Below are 13,994 nucleotides of genomic sequence, written 5' to 3' on the forward strand. Positions count from 1 at the left end.
GCTTGGAGCCTGGAGCCTGCTTTGGATTCTGCATCTCCCTCTGTCTCTGCCCCTCCCTTGCTCATGCTCTGTCTCTCTCTGTCAAAAATTAATAAATGTTAAAAAAAATTGAAAAAAATTCAACAGAAGCTGACAATCAGCAAAGCATATCATAGTCAAATTCACAAAATACTCAGACAAGTAAAGAATCCTGAAAGCAGCAAGAGAAAAAAAGTTCTTAAACTACAAGGGAAGACCAGGTTTACAGCAGATTTATCAACAGAAACTTGGCAGGCCAGAAGGGAGTGGCAGGATATTTTCAATGTGCTAAGTGGGAAAAAAATGCAGCCAAGAATTCTTTATCCAGCAAGGGGGTCATTCAGAATAGAAGTTTCTCAGACAAACAAAAACTAAGAAACTTTGTGACCACTAACCCAGCCCTGCAAGAAATTTTAATGGGGACTGTTTGAGTGGAGAAAAGACAAAACAAAACAAAAAAGACCAAAAGTAACAAAGATGAGAAAGGACAAGAGAACATCACCAGAAACATCAACCCTACAGGCAACACAATGGCATTAAATTTATATCTTTCTATACTTCCTCTAAATGCCAATGGACTAAACGCTCCAATTAAAAAACATAGGGTATCAGAATGGATAAGAAACAAGACCCATCTCTATATGCTGTTTATAAGAGACTCATTTTAGACCTAAAGACACCTCCAGATTGAAAGTAAGTGGATGGAGAACCATCTAACATGTTAATGGTCATCAAAAAGGACCTGGAGTAGCCATACTTACTTCAGACAAAATAGACTTTAAAACAAACACTGTAAGAAGAGATGAAGCAGGACATTATATCATAATTAAGGGATCTGTCCATCAAGAAGATCTAACAATTATAAATATTTATGCCCCCACCTTGAGAGATCCCAAATATAGAAATCAATTATAACAAACATAAAGAAACTCTTTCATAATAATAAAATAATAGTAGGGGGCTTTGACAACCACTCACAGTAATGGGCAGATAATCTAAGCGTATCAACAAGGAAACATTGGCTTTGGAAAACACACAGCACCAGATAGACTTAACAGAAATATTGAGAACATTTCATCCTAGACAGCAGAATACACATTCATTTCAAGTGCACATGGAACATTCTCCAGAATAGATCACATACTGGGTCACAAATCAGCTGTCAATAAGTACAAAATGATCAAGATAATACCATGAATATTTTTAGAACAAAACACTATAAAACTTGAAGTCAACCAGAAGAAAAAATTTGGAAAGCCCTCATATACACAGAAGTCAAAGAATATCCTATTAAAGAGGGAATGGGTTAACTAGAAGATTAAAGAGGAAATTAAAAAATACATGGAAGTCATGAAATGAAAACACGGCAGTCCAAAACCTTTGGGGTAAGCAAAGCAGTCATGAGAAGAAAGTATATTGCAATTCAGACCTGTCTCAAGAAGCAAGAAAGGTCCCAAATACACAACCTAATCTTATACCTGAAAGAGCTAGAAAAGGAGCAGCAAATAAAGCCTAAAGCCAGCAGAAGAAGGGAAATAATAAAGCAGAAATAAATGGTATAGAAACAAATGAACAAAATACCCGGGGAACAATAAAACTAGGAGCTGTTTTTTTAAAAGAATAAACAAGATTGATAACCCCCTAGCCAGGCTTATCAAAAATAAAAGAGAAGGACCCAAATAGATAAAATTATGAGTTAAAGAGGAGTGATTACAAGCAACACCACAGAAATACAATTATAAGAGAATACTGTGAAAAATTATATGCCAACAAACTGGGAAATCTGGAAGAAATGGACAAATTCTTAGAAACTCACAAAATACCAGAACTGAAACAGGAAGAAATAGAAAATTTGAACACATAACCTGCAAAGAAACTGAATCAGTTATCAAAAATCTCACAACAAACAAGAGTCCTGGACCAGACAGCTTCCTAGGAGAATTTGAACAGACATTTAAAGGAGAGTTAATACCTATTCTTCTGAACCAGTTCCAAAATAAATAGAAATGGAAGGAAAACTTCCAAACTTATTCTATGAGGTCAGCATTACCTTGATTCCAAAATCAGACAAAGACCCCACTAAAAAGGAGAATTATAAGCCAATATCCCTGGTGGACCTGGATGAAAAACTTTTCAACAAGATACTAGCAGATCAAATCTAACAGTAATTTAAAAGAATTATTCACCATGATCATGTAGGGCTTATTCCTAGGCTGCAGAGGTGGTACAGGTTTGCAAATCAATCAATGGGATACATCACATTAATAAAAGAAAAGATAAGAACGATATGATCCTCTCAATAGATGCAGAAAAAGCATTTGACAAAATACAGCATCCATTGTAGATAAAACCCCTCAACAACGGAGGTATGGGTGGAGCACTCCTCAACATCATAAAGGCCATATGCAAAAGACCCACAGCTAATATCACCTTGAATGAGGAAAAACAGGGATCTTTTCTTCTACAGTCAGGATCAAGACAGGGATGTCCAGTCTCACCACTGTTATTTAAGATACTACTGGAATTCTTTGCCTCAGCACTCAGACAACAAAAATAAATAAAAGTCATCCAAATTGGCAAGGAAGAAGTCAAACTTTTACTAATTGTAGATGACATCATACTCTATGTAGAAAACCTGAAAGATTTCAAAAAAATTGTTAGAACTAATACATTAATTCAGCAAAGTCACAGGATATAAAATCAACCTGCAGTAATGTGTTGCATTTCCATACACCAATAATGAAGCAGCAGAAATAGAAATCAAGGAATTGATCCCATATACAATTGCACAAAAAATAATAATATACCTCAGAATAAACCAAAGAGGTAAAAAGTCCTGCACTCTGAAAACTATACAACAATTATGAAAGGTATTGGGCGTATTGAAGAGGACAAACAAAAAATGAAAAGTATTCCATGCTCATGCCTATACTACCCAAATGAATCTACACATAATGTAATCCCTATCAAAATACCATCTGCATTCTTTGCAGAGCTAAAACCAACAATCCTAAAATTTGTATGGAAACAGAAAAGGCCCCAAATATCCAAAGCAATTCTGAAAAACAAACTGGAGGCATCACAATTCTGGCATCAAGCTATATTACAAAGCTATATTCATCCAGACAGTATGGTGCTGCCACAAAAAAACAGACATGTAGATCAATGGAACAGAATTAAAAACTCAGAAATGGACCCACAACTATATGGTCAACTCATCTTTGACAAAGCAGGAGAGAATATCCAATGGAAAAAAAGCAGTCTCTTCAACAAATGCTGTTGGGAAAACTGGATGGCAACATGCAAAAGAAAGAAACTGGACCACTTTTTTACACCATACAAAAAAATAAATTCAAAATGGATGAAAGACCTAAATGTGAGACAGGAAACCATCAAAATCCTAGAAGATAATACCACCGCAGCAACCTCTTTGACCTTGGCTATAGCAACTTCTAACTAGTCACATCACCAAAGGCAAGGGAAACAAAAGCAAATATGAACTATTGTGACTTCATCAAGATAAAAAAAAACTTCTCCACAGCAAAGGAAACAATCAAAAAAACTAAAAGGCAGCCTACAGAATGGAGAAAGATATTCAAAATATTCAAAATATTAAAAAATGACATATCTAATAAAGGCTTACTATCCAAAATCTATAAAGAACTTATCAAACTCAATACCCAAAATGAAACAACCCAGTAAAGAAATGGGCAGAAGACAGGAATAGACACTTTTCCAAAGAAGACATCCAGATGGCTAACAGATACATGAAAAGATGTTCAACATCACTCATCATCAGGGAAATACAAAGCAAAACCACAATGAGATGCCACCTCACACCTGTCAGAATAGCTAAAATACCCCAGATGTTGACAAGGTTGTGGAGAAAGGGAAACCCTCTTGCACTGTTTGTGGAAATGAAAACTGGTGTAGTCACTCTGTAGAACAGTACAGTGGTTCCTCAAAAAACTAAAAGTAGAACTACTCAATGATTTAGCAATTGCACTATCAGGTGTTTACCCAAAGGATATAAAAATACAGATTCGAAGGGGTACATGCATCCCAATGGCTCTAGCAACATTATGAACAATAGCCAAGCTATGGAAAGAGCCCAAATGTCCACCAATTGATTAATGGATAAAAAAGATGGTCTCTCTATATAATGGAGTACTAATCAACCATCAAAAAGAATGAAATCTTGTCATTTGCAACAAGTGGATGGAGCTAGAATGTATTATGCTGAGCAAAATATGTCAATCAGAGAAGGACAAATACCATATGATTTTATTCATATGTGGAATTTAAGAAACAAAACAGATGAGCTCATGGGAAGGAGAGAGAAGAGAAGAGAGAAATAAATAGTAGACTATTAACAATAGAGAACAAACTGAGGGTTGATGGAGAGAGGTGGGTAGGAGATGGGCTAGATGGATGAGTATTAAAAAGAGCACTTGTGAACACTGGGTATTCATGTACGTAAGTGATAAATCACTGGATTCTAATCCAATGTTGCACTGTATATTAACTCATTAAAATTTAAATTAAAAAAAATGGCATGTGATGGGGCGCCTGGGTGGCTTAGTCAGTTAAGCTTCTGACTTCAGCTCAGGGCGTGATCTCACAGTTTGTGAATTTGAGCCCAGCGTCTGACTCTGTGCTGACAGCTCAGAGTCTGGAGACTTCTTCGAATTCTGTGTCTCCCTTTCTCTGTGTCCCTCACTGACTCATACTCTGTCTCTCTCTCTCAAAAATAAATAAACATTAGAAAAAAATTTTAAATGGTATGTGAGAGAGATAAACTCAGGCTGAGAGTACTCATTGGCACATTGATCGTACAGAATAAACAGGACTGTCAGAAACCTTTTTTCCTTGAAACTCTGCATTAATAAATCAATCTATATATAAATCTTATTTTAATTATTTTGAGATTTTTAATCTCCTGTAATGTTTGCAAATACATTTTTAATCATAAATAATTTATTTGTTTACCCTTCTATATTGTTTTTCAGATACATTGCCATTACCAAGGATATATTGCAAATTTTCCAAATTCACTTGCAACACTCAGCATCTGTTCTGGACTCAGGTATAGCATCTTTGACATGGAAAACTAGTGGCTAGCAGACATAAATCTGGGAAGGTAAAGAGGATCCACATTCTGAAAGTTTCCTTTATGATGGCCTCACTTTTTAATATTAATATTAGTAGTTGGACTTTATTTAGTGCTTGTTCAAGTGAAATCACACCAGGGAATTCTGACTGCAGGTATTATTTTAAGACACTGTGCAGAAGGGGATAGTTTCCGTAAAAGAAACTTTAGAAATAAATAATATTGTTGCAATGTTAATTGTCTCAAATAGTTATAGGAAATGATATTAACTTGTCATTTAAATAGCTGCATATTGTATTTTTTCAATTTAGGTGTACTCAGTATCAGGCATAAAACAATTAATTAAGAAGGTACCTCAGAGGTAAAAGTCAGGAATAAGTGATTTTCATCAGTGTTAGTGGCAGGAGAAAGGTATTATCAGAGGAAGACTGGTCCAGAGCAAAGAAAAAAAGACTCTCCCTAACTTCTTTTGTTTTTGTTTGCCTGATGTCTAGAATTTACTCATGTCATCTCAGAAAAATTGGCATCCATTTAATGTGGCTTTTCATAGATACCCCCTCTTTAGAGGTACACTCTCTATACCTGCTTTCCCTTATTTTAATCTCTGGAAGAAAATGACCTTTATTCCTGGAATTCTCAACAAGTGTCTTAATTTTCAACAAATACTTGGCCTTATTTAATAAATCTTGAATGAATATGACTACTATACAGGTAATACAAAATACTTTTAAATATATGTTGTTATTTAATATATGAGCAAAGCTAAGGTAGATGTGGTATCTCAGTTACCAATAGTAGACTGAAAAAATAGGAAAATAAAGTGTGTTTATAATGTGTTCCTTAGTATATTTCAAGCTGGAATTTCTATTGATTTCTTTTCTATAGTTCCATGACTTTGCTGCCATTGTCTATTTAGCAAGACATCCTAATACTTCCCTTTAGTTGTTTAGACATGGTTTCTTTTAGTGCTTTGAATTACATAAATACCTAATATAAAGTATTGAAATTTAACTTAGATTTAAAGTACTTTTCACATTTTAGATTATAGCTTTGTAGGGTTTTTATGTCATTGATTTCTAAATATTCAGGGGATTCCTTCAGTTTGAAAATATCAGCTATGGAATTGAGCCATTAGAATCTTCAGCAAGATTTGAGCACATAATTTATCAAGTGAAAAATGATAATCAAGATATACCATGGCTGGCAGAAAATTACAGCAATATTTGGCAGAAAGACCAATCCTATAAAGATAATTTAAGCTCACAGGTAATGTTCTAATTCAGATGTTAGGACATACTATGAAACTACTTGTGTAGAATTTTGTTCATTGTGAAAAGGAGCTACTTTTCTGTGGAGTAGAAATACCAAATTTGATATCTTCTTTCTACATCTTATAATAAGACATCCTTATTCTATCTAAAATATATGACAATTGCACAACATTGTATTTCAAGCTTATTATACTGTATTATGTAACATTTCTTATTTTCTATTTTCATTCAAGCAAAAATGCATATTATTGAGTAAAATTTAGAAATAAAGGAAGAATGAAGTCACTATATAAATAAAGTCAATAAAATAAAGTCAAGTTACCACTACCTTGGTAAAATTACTCTTTTATTTTTATATATAGTTTTACATACTACTTGAACATATCTTTCTAAAATAGATAATCATTTGTATATTATTAAGCTCTTAATTTACCTATAGGCTGCATGTAGTGTAGTTTGACAGGTGTTTTTCTTTCATCATTTTGAATGTTTTTTATTTTATTGTCTTATGGCCTTCATGATTGCTGATGAAAAATTAGGTGTTCTTTCTCATTGCCACGTAGTACTCCATTGTGTATATAAACCACAATTTCTTTATCCATTCATCAGTTGATGGACATTTAGGCTCTTTCCATAATTTGGCTATTGTTGAGACTGCTGCTATAAACATTGGAGTACAAGTGCCCCTATGCATCAGTACTCCTGTATCCCTTGGGTAAATTCCTAGCAGTGCTATTGCTGGGTCATAGGGTAGGTCTATTTTTAATTTTCTGAGGAACCTCCACACTGCTTTTCAGAGTGGCTGCACCAATTTGCATTCCCAAAAACAGTGCAAGAGGGTTCCCGTTTCTCCACATCCTCGCTAGCATCTATAGTCTCCTGATTTGTTCATTTTGGCCACTCTGACTGGCGTGAGGTGATATCTGAGTGTGGTTTTGATTTGTATTTCCCTGATAAGGAGCGATGTTGAGCATCTTTTCATGTGCCTGTTGGCCATCCGGATGTCTTCTTTAGAGAAGTGTCTATTCATGTTTTCTACCCATTTCTTCACTGGGTTATTTGTTTTTCGAGTGTGGAGTTTGGTGAGCTCTTTATAGATTTTGGTTACTAACACTTTGTCCGATATGTCATTTGCAAATATCTTTTCCCATTCCATTGGGTTTTAGTTTTGTTGGTTGTTTCCTTTGCTGTGCAGAAGCTTTTTATCTTCATAAGGTCCCAGTAATTCATTTTTGCTTTTAATTCCTTTGCCTTTGGGGATGTGTCGAGTAAGAGATTGCTACGGCTGAGGTCAGAGAGGTCTTTTCCTGCTTTCTCCTCTAAGGTTTTGATGGTTTCCTGTCTCACATTCAGGTCCTTTATCCATTTTGAGTTTATTTTTGTGAATGGTGTGAGAAAGTGGTCTAGTTTCAACCTTCTGCATGTTGCTGTCCAGTTCTCCCAGCACCATTTGTTGAAGAGACTATCTTTTTTCCATTGGATGTTCTTTCCTGCTTTGTCAAAGATTAGTTGGCCATACGTTTGTGGGTCTAGTTCTGGGGTTTCTATTCTATTCCATTGGTCTATGTGTCTGTTTTTGTGCCAATACCATGCTGTCTTGATGATTACAGCTTTGTAGTAGAGGCTAAAGTCTGGGATTGTGATGCCTCCTGCTTTGGTCTTCTTCTTCAAAATTACTTTGGCTATTCGGGGCCTTTTGTGGTTCCATATGAATTTTAGAATTGCTTGTTCTAATTTCAAGAAGAATGCTGGTGCAATTTTGATTGGGATTGCATTGAATGTGTAGATAGCTTTGGGTAGTATTGACATTTTGACAATATTTATTCTTCCAATCCATGAGCAGGGAATGTCTTTCCATTTCTTTATATCTTCTTCAATTTCCTTCATAAGCTTTCTATAGTTTTCAGCATACAGATCTTTTACATCTTTGGTTAGATTTATTCCTAGGTATTTTATGCTTCTTGGTGCAATTGTGAATGGGATCAGTTTCTTTATTTGTCTTTCTGTTGCTTCATTGTTAGTGTATAAGAATGCAACTGATTTCTGTACTTTGATTTTGTATCCTGCAACTTTGCTGAATTCATGTATCAGTTCTAGCAGACTTTTGGTGGAGTCTATCGGATTTTTCCATGTATAATATCATGTCATCTGCAAAAAGGGAAAGTTTGACTTCATCTTTGCCAATTTTGATGCCTTTGATTTCCTTTTGTTGTCTGATTGCTGATGCTAGAACTTCCAACACTATGTTAAACAACAGCGGTGAGAGTGGGCATCCCTGTCGTGTTCCTGATCTCAGGGAAAAAGCTCTCAGTTTTTCCCCATTGAGGATGATGTTAGCTGTGGGCTTTTCATAAATGGCTTTTATGATGTTTGAGTGTGTTACTTCTATCCCGACTTTCTCAAGGGTTTTTATTAAGAAATCGTGCTGGATTTTGTCAAAGGCCTTTTCTGCATCGATTGACAGGATCATATGGTTCTTATCTTTTCTTTTATTCATGTGATGTATCACGTTGATTGATTTGCGAATGTTGAACCAGCCCTGCATTCCAGGAATGAATCCCACTTGATCATGGTGAATAATTCTTTTTATATGCCGTTGAATTCGATTTGCTAGTATCTTGTTGAGAATTTTTGCATCCGTATTCATCAGGGATATTGGCCTGTAGTTCTCTTTTTTTACTGGGTCTCTGTCTGGTTTAGGAATCAAAGTAATACTGGCTTCATAGAATGAGTCTGGAAGTTTTCCTTCCCTTTCTATTTCTTGGAACAGCTTGAGAAGGATAGGTATTATCTCGGCTTTAAACATCTGGTAGAACTCCCCTGGGAAGCCATCTTGTCCTAGACTCTTATTTGTTGGGAGATTTTTGATAACCGATTCAATTTCTTCGCTGGTTATGGGTCTGTTCAAGCTTTCTATTTCCTCCTGATTGAGTTTTGGAAGAGTGTGGGTGTTTAGGAATTTGTCCATTTCTTCCAGGTTGTCCAATTTGTTGGCATATAATTTTTCATAGTATTCCCTGATAACTGCTTGTATCTCTGAGGGATTGGTTGTAATAATTCCATTTTCATTCATGATTTTATCTATTTGGGTCATCTCCCTTTTCTTTTTGAGAAGCCTGGCTAGAGGTTTGTCAATTTTGTTAATTTTTTCAAGAAACCAACTCTTGGTTTCGTTGATCTGCTCTACAGTTTTTTTAGATTCTATATTGTTTATTTCTGCTCTGATCTTTATTATTTCTCTTCTTCTGCTGGCTTTAGGCTGCCTTTGCTGTTCTGCTACTATTTCCTTTAGGTGTGCTGTTAGATTTTGTATTTGGGATTTTTCTTGTTTCTTGAGATAGTTCTGGATTGCGATGTATTTTCCTCTCAGGACTGCCTTTGCTGCGTCCCAAAGCGTTTGGATTGTTGTATTTTCATTTTCGTTTGTTTCCATATATTTCTTAATTTCTTCTCTAAGTGCCTGGTTGACCCACTTATTCTTTAGTAGGGCGTTCTTTAACCTCCTTGCTTTTGGAGGTTTTCCAGACTTTTTCCTGTGGTTGATTTCAAGCTTCATAGCATTGTGGTCTGAAAGTATGCATGGTATAATTTCAATTCTTGTATACTTATGAAGGGCTGTTTTGTGACCCAGTATATGATCTATCTTGGAGAATGTTCCATGTGCACTCGAGAAGAAAGTATATTCTGTTGCTTTGGGATGCAGAATTCTAAATATATCTGTCAAGTCCATCTGATCCAATGTATCATTCAGGGCCCTTGTTGCTTTATTCAACGTGTGTCTAGATGATCTATCCATTTCTGTGAGTGGAGTGTTAAAGTCCCCTGCAATTACCACATTCTTATCAATAAGGTTGCTTATGTTTATGAGTAATTGTTTTATATATTTGGGGGCTCTGGTATTCGGCACATAGACATTTATAATTGTTAGCTCTTCCTGGTGGATAGACCCTGTGATTATTATATAATGCCCTTCTTCATCTCTTGTTACAGCCTTTAATTTAAAGTCTAGTTTGTCTGATATAAGTATGGCTACTCCAGCTTTCTTTTGGCTTCCGGTAGCATGATAAATAGTTCTCCATCCCCCATTCTCAATCTAAAGGTGTCCTCAGATCTAAAATGAGTCTCTTGTAGACAGCAAATAGATGGGTCTTGTTTTTTTATGCATTGTGATACCCTATATCTTTTGGTTGGTGCATTTAATCCATTTACATTCAGTGTTATTATAGAAAGATACGGGTTTAGAGTCATTGTGATGTCTGTATGTTTTATGCTTGTAGTGATGTCTCTGGTACTTTGTCTCACAGGATCCCCCTTAGGATCTCTTGTAGGGCTGGTTTAGTGGTGACGAATTCCTTCAGTTTTTGTTTGTTTGGGAAGACCTTTATCTCTCCTTCTATTCTAAGTGACAGACTTGCTGGATAAAGGATTCTCGGCTGCATATTTTTCCTGTTCCGCAAATTAAAGATCTCGTGGCAATCCTTTCTGGCCTGCCAAGTTTCATAAGAGAGATCAGTCACGAGTCTTATAGGTCTCCCTTTATATGTTAGGGCACGTTTACCCCTTGCTGCTTTCAGAATTTTCTCTTTATCCTTGTATTTTGCCAGTTTCACTATGATATGTCGTGCAGAAGATCGATTCAAGTTACGTCTGAAGGAAGTTCTCTGTGCCTCTTGGATTTCAATGCCTTTTTCCTTCCTCAGTTCAGGGAAGTTCTCAGCTATTATTTCTTCAAGTACCCCTTCAGCACCTTTCCCTCTCTCTTCCTCCTCTTGGATACCTATTATGCGTATATTATTTCTTTTTAGTGTATCACTTCTCTAATTTTCCCCTCATACTCCTGCATTTTTTTATCTCTCTTTTTCTCAGCTTCCTCTTTTTCCATAACTTTATCTTCTAGTTCACCTATTCTCTCCTCTGCCTCTTCAATCCGAGCCGTCGTCCTTTCCATTTTGTTTTGCATTTCGTTTAAAGCGTTTTTCAGCTCCTCCTGGCTGTTCCTTAGTCCCTTGATCTCTGTAGCAAGAGATTCTCTGCTGTCCTCTATACTGTTTTCAAGCCCAGCGATTAATTTTATAACTATTATCCTAATTCACTTTCTGTTATATTATTTAAATCCTTTTTGATCAGTTCATTAGCTGTTGTTATTTCCTGGAGATTTTTCTGAGGGGAATTCTTCCGTTTGGTCATTTTGGATAGTCCCTGGGGTGGTGCAGACCTGCAGGGCACTTCCCCTGTGCTGTGGTGTATAACTGGAGCTGGTGTGTGGAGCCGCAGTCGACCTGATGTCTGCCCCCAGCCCACAGCTGGGGCCACAGTCAGACTGGTGTGTGCCTTCTCTTACCCTCTCCTAGGGTTGGGATTCACTGTGAGGTGGCGTGGCCCGTCTGGGCTACTTGCACACTGCCAGGCTTGTGGTGCTAGGGATCTGGCGTATTAGCTGGGGTGGGTAGGCAAGGTGCACGGGGGCAGGAGGGGCAGGCTTAGCTCACTTCTCCTTAGGTTTTCCAGTTCAGGAGGGGCCCTGTGGCAGCCGGAGGGTGTCAGACCCGCTGCCCGAGGGATGGCTCTGCAGAAGCACAGTGTTAGGTATTTGCGCGGAGCGAGCAAGTTCCCTGGCAGGAACTGGTCCCCTTTGGGATTTTGGCTGGGGGATGGGCGAGGGAGATGGCACTGGCGAGCGCCTTTGTTCCCCAACAAACTGAGCTCTGTCTTCCCAGGGCTCAGCAACTCTCCCTCCCTTTGTCCTCCAGCCTTCCTGCTTTCCGAGCAGAGTTGTTAACTTATGACTTCCCAGATGCTAAGTCCCGCTTGCTGTTGGAACACACTCCGTCCGGCCCCTCCGCTTTTGCCGGCCAGACTCGGGGGCTCTGCTTGGCCGGCGGGCCGCCCCTCCGCCCCTGCTCCCTCCCGCCAGTCTGTGGAGCGCGCACTGCCTCGCTGCCCTTCCTACCCTCTTCCGTGGGCCTCTAGTCTGCGCTTGGCTCTGGAGACTCCGTTCTGCTAATCCTCTGGTGGTTTTCTGGGTTAGTTAGGCAGGTGTAGGTGGAATCTAAGTGATCAGCAGGACGCGCGGTGAGCCCAGCCATCTTCCTATGATGCCGTCATCTTCCCCTGATTTGGTGTTATTAATCTTATTGAGGATTCCTTGTACACGATGGGCCCCTTCTCTGTTGTTTCTTTCAAGTTTCTCTCTTTATCTTTTGTTTATTGCACTTTTCTTATGATGAGTAGTTCTTTTTGAATTTATCTGAGTTGTTTTTGAGTTTATCTAAATTGGAGTTCACTAAGCTTCTTTTTTGTGTAAACTAATGTTTTTCCCCTAATTTGGAAAATTTGGGGCCATTAGTTCTTTGGATATTCTTTTGCACTTTTATCTACCTCCTCACCTTCTGATACTCCCATTATGTATATGTTGGTCTGCTTGACAGTACCTCATAGGTCTATTAGATTTTGTTTATTGTGGTCCATTCATGTTTCTTTCTCTTCCTCAGATTGTATAATCTCAATAGATCTGTCTTCAAGTTCCCCAATTCTTTCCTCTTTGCTCATATCTGATGTGAAGCCTCTCTAATGGATATTTTATTTCAATTATTGTATTTTTCAATACCAGATTTTCTATTTGTTTTTTAAAATACTTTATGCCTTTATTGATATTCCATATTTAGTTAGACATTATTAAAGTATTCTCCTTCAGTATTTATACATAACTTAATACCTAAAGTGTTTCTCTAATAAGTCCAACATCTAATCTTCCTAAAAGACAGTTTTTATTGTTGACCTTTTGACTGTATATGGGTCATACTCTAGGTCTTTTTCACGTCTCAATTTTTTGAAAACTGAAACTAGTCATTCCAAGTAATATAATGTGATAACTCTGGAAATCACATTCCCCTCCATCAAATATTGTTGCTGATATTCATTGTAGTTGTTTGCTTTGTGAATTTTTTACCTGGTTTTCTAAAGTCTGTATTATGTGTTGTGAGTAGCCACTGAAGTTTCTATTCTGTTATCTTATTGGTGGGTTAATGATCACACAGAGTTCTTTAAATGCTTGAAAACAATAAGTCTCCCAGTTTTTGCTGAGAGTCTCTCTGTGCATGTTGGAACATGCCTTTGTCACTTGGCCAGGCAGTTACAACTGTGCCTTTCATTTCACTTTATCCTTGCACAGAGTCTCAAGATCTCCCAGAAGTGAGAGTTTAGGGTCTTTTCAGGTCTTTCCTAAGTATGTATACAGCCTTGGGCATGTATACACATGTGTATAGTCTGCTAAATTCCCAGAAATTTGTCATAGCTTTTTAAAGCTGCATGTGGGTATCTTATTCTCCAGCTTTTCCTTTATTGGTCTACTGTTTGTCCCATGGTCATTCACTGTCTCAGACAACTATAAATTAAAAAAAAAATGCCTGTAATTGTTTAAAACAAACCCCTTTGAAAAAAGAGCTTTTCAGACTGTGTAAAATGTAATTTAGGTCAATACAGACAAACTTGAAATAGGTCTTCTAGGAACAAAGTAGGTCAGGTGGTGACATTTCTTTGGAAATGAGATTTTGAAGATGTTCCAGCCATATTCTGCATTTTCTGGAGGTTGCCAC

At 37.3% G+C, this 13,994-nt stretch overlaps 1 protein-coding gene across 1 annotated transcript in view; it reads left to right on the forward strand.

Moving 5' to 3' along the window:
• The window catches only part of ADAM18 (ADAM metallopeptidase domain 18), a 146,156-nt gene that overhangs the window by 16,743 nt on the left and 115,419 nt on the right, over window positions 1–13,994 (forward strand). Inside the window, 2 exon segments of the mRNA XM_015076048.3 lie at window positions 5,028–5,104; window positions 6,217–6,394. Of these exon segments, the coding sequence (XP_014931534.2) occupies window positions 5,028–5,104; window positions 6,217–6,394 (255 nt within the window).

This window comes from Acinonyx jubatus, chromosome B1 (assembly GCF_027475565.1).
Source record: "Acinonyx jubatus isolate Ajub_Pintada_27869175 chromosome B1, VMU_Ajub_asm_v1.0, whole genome shotgun sequence".
NCBI lineage: Eukaryota > Metazoa > Chordata > Mammalia > Carnivora > Felidae > Acinonyx > Acinonyx jubatus.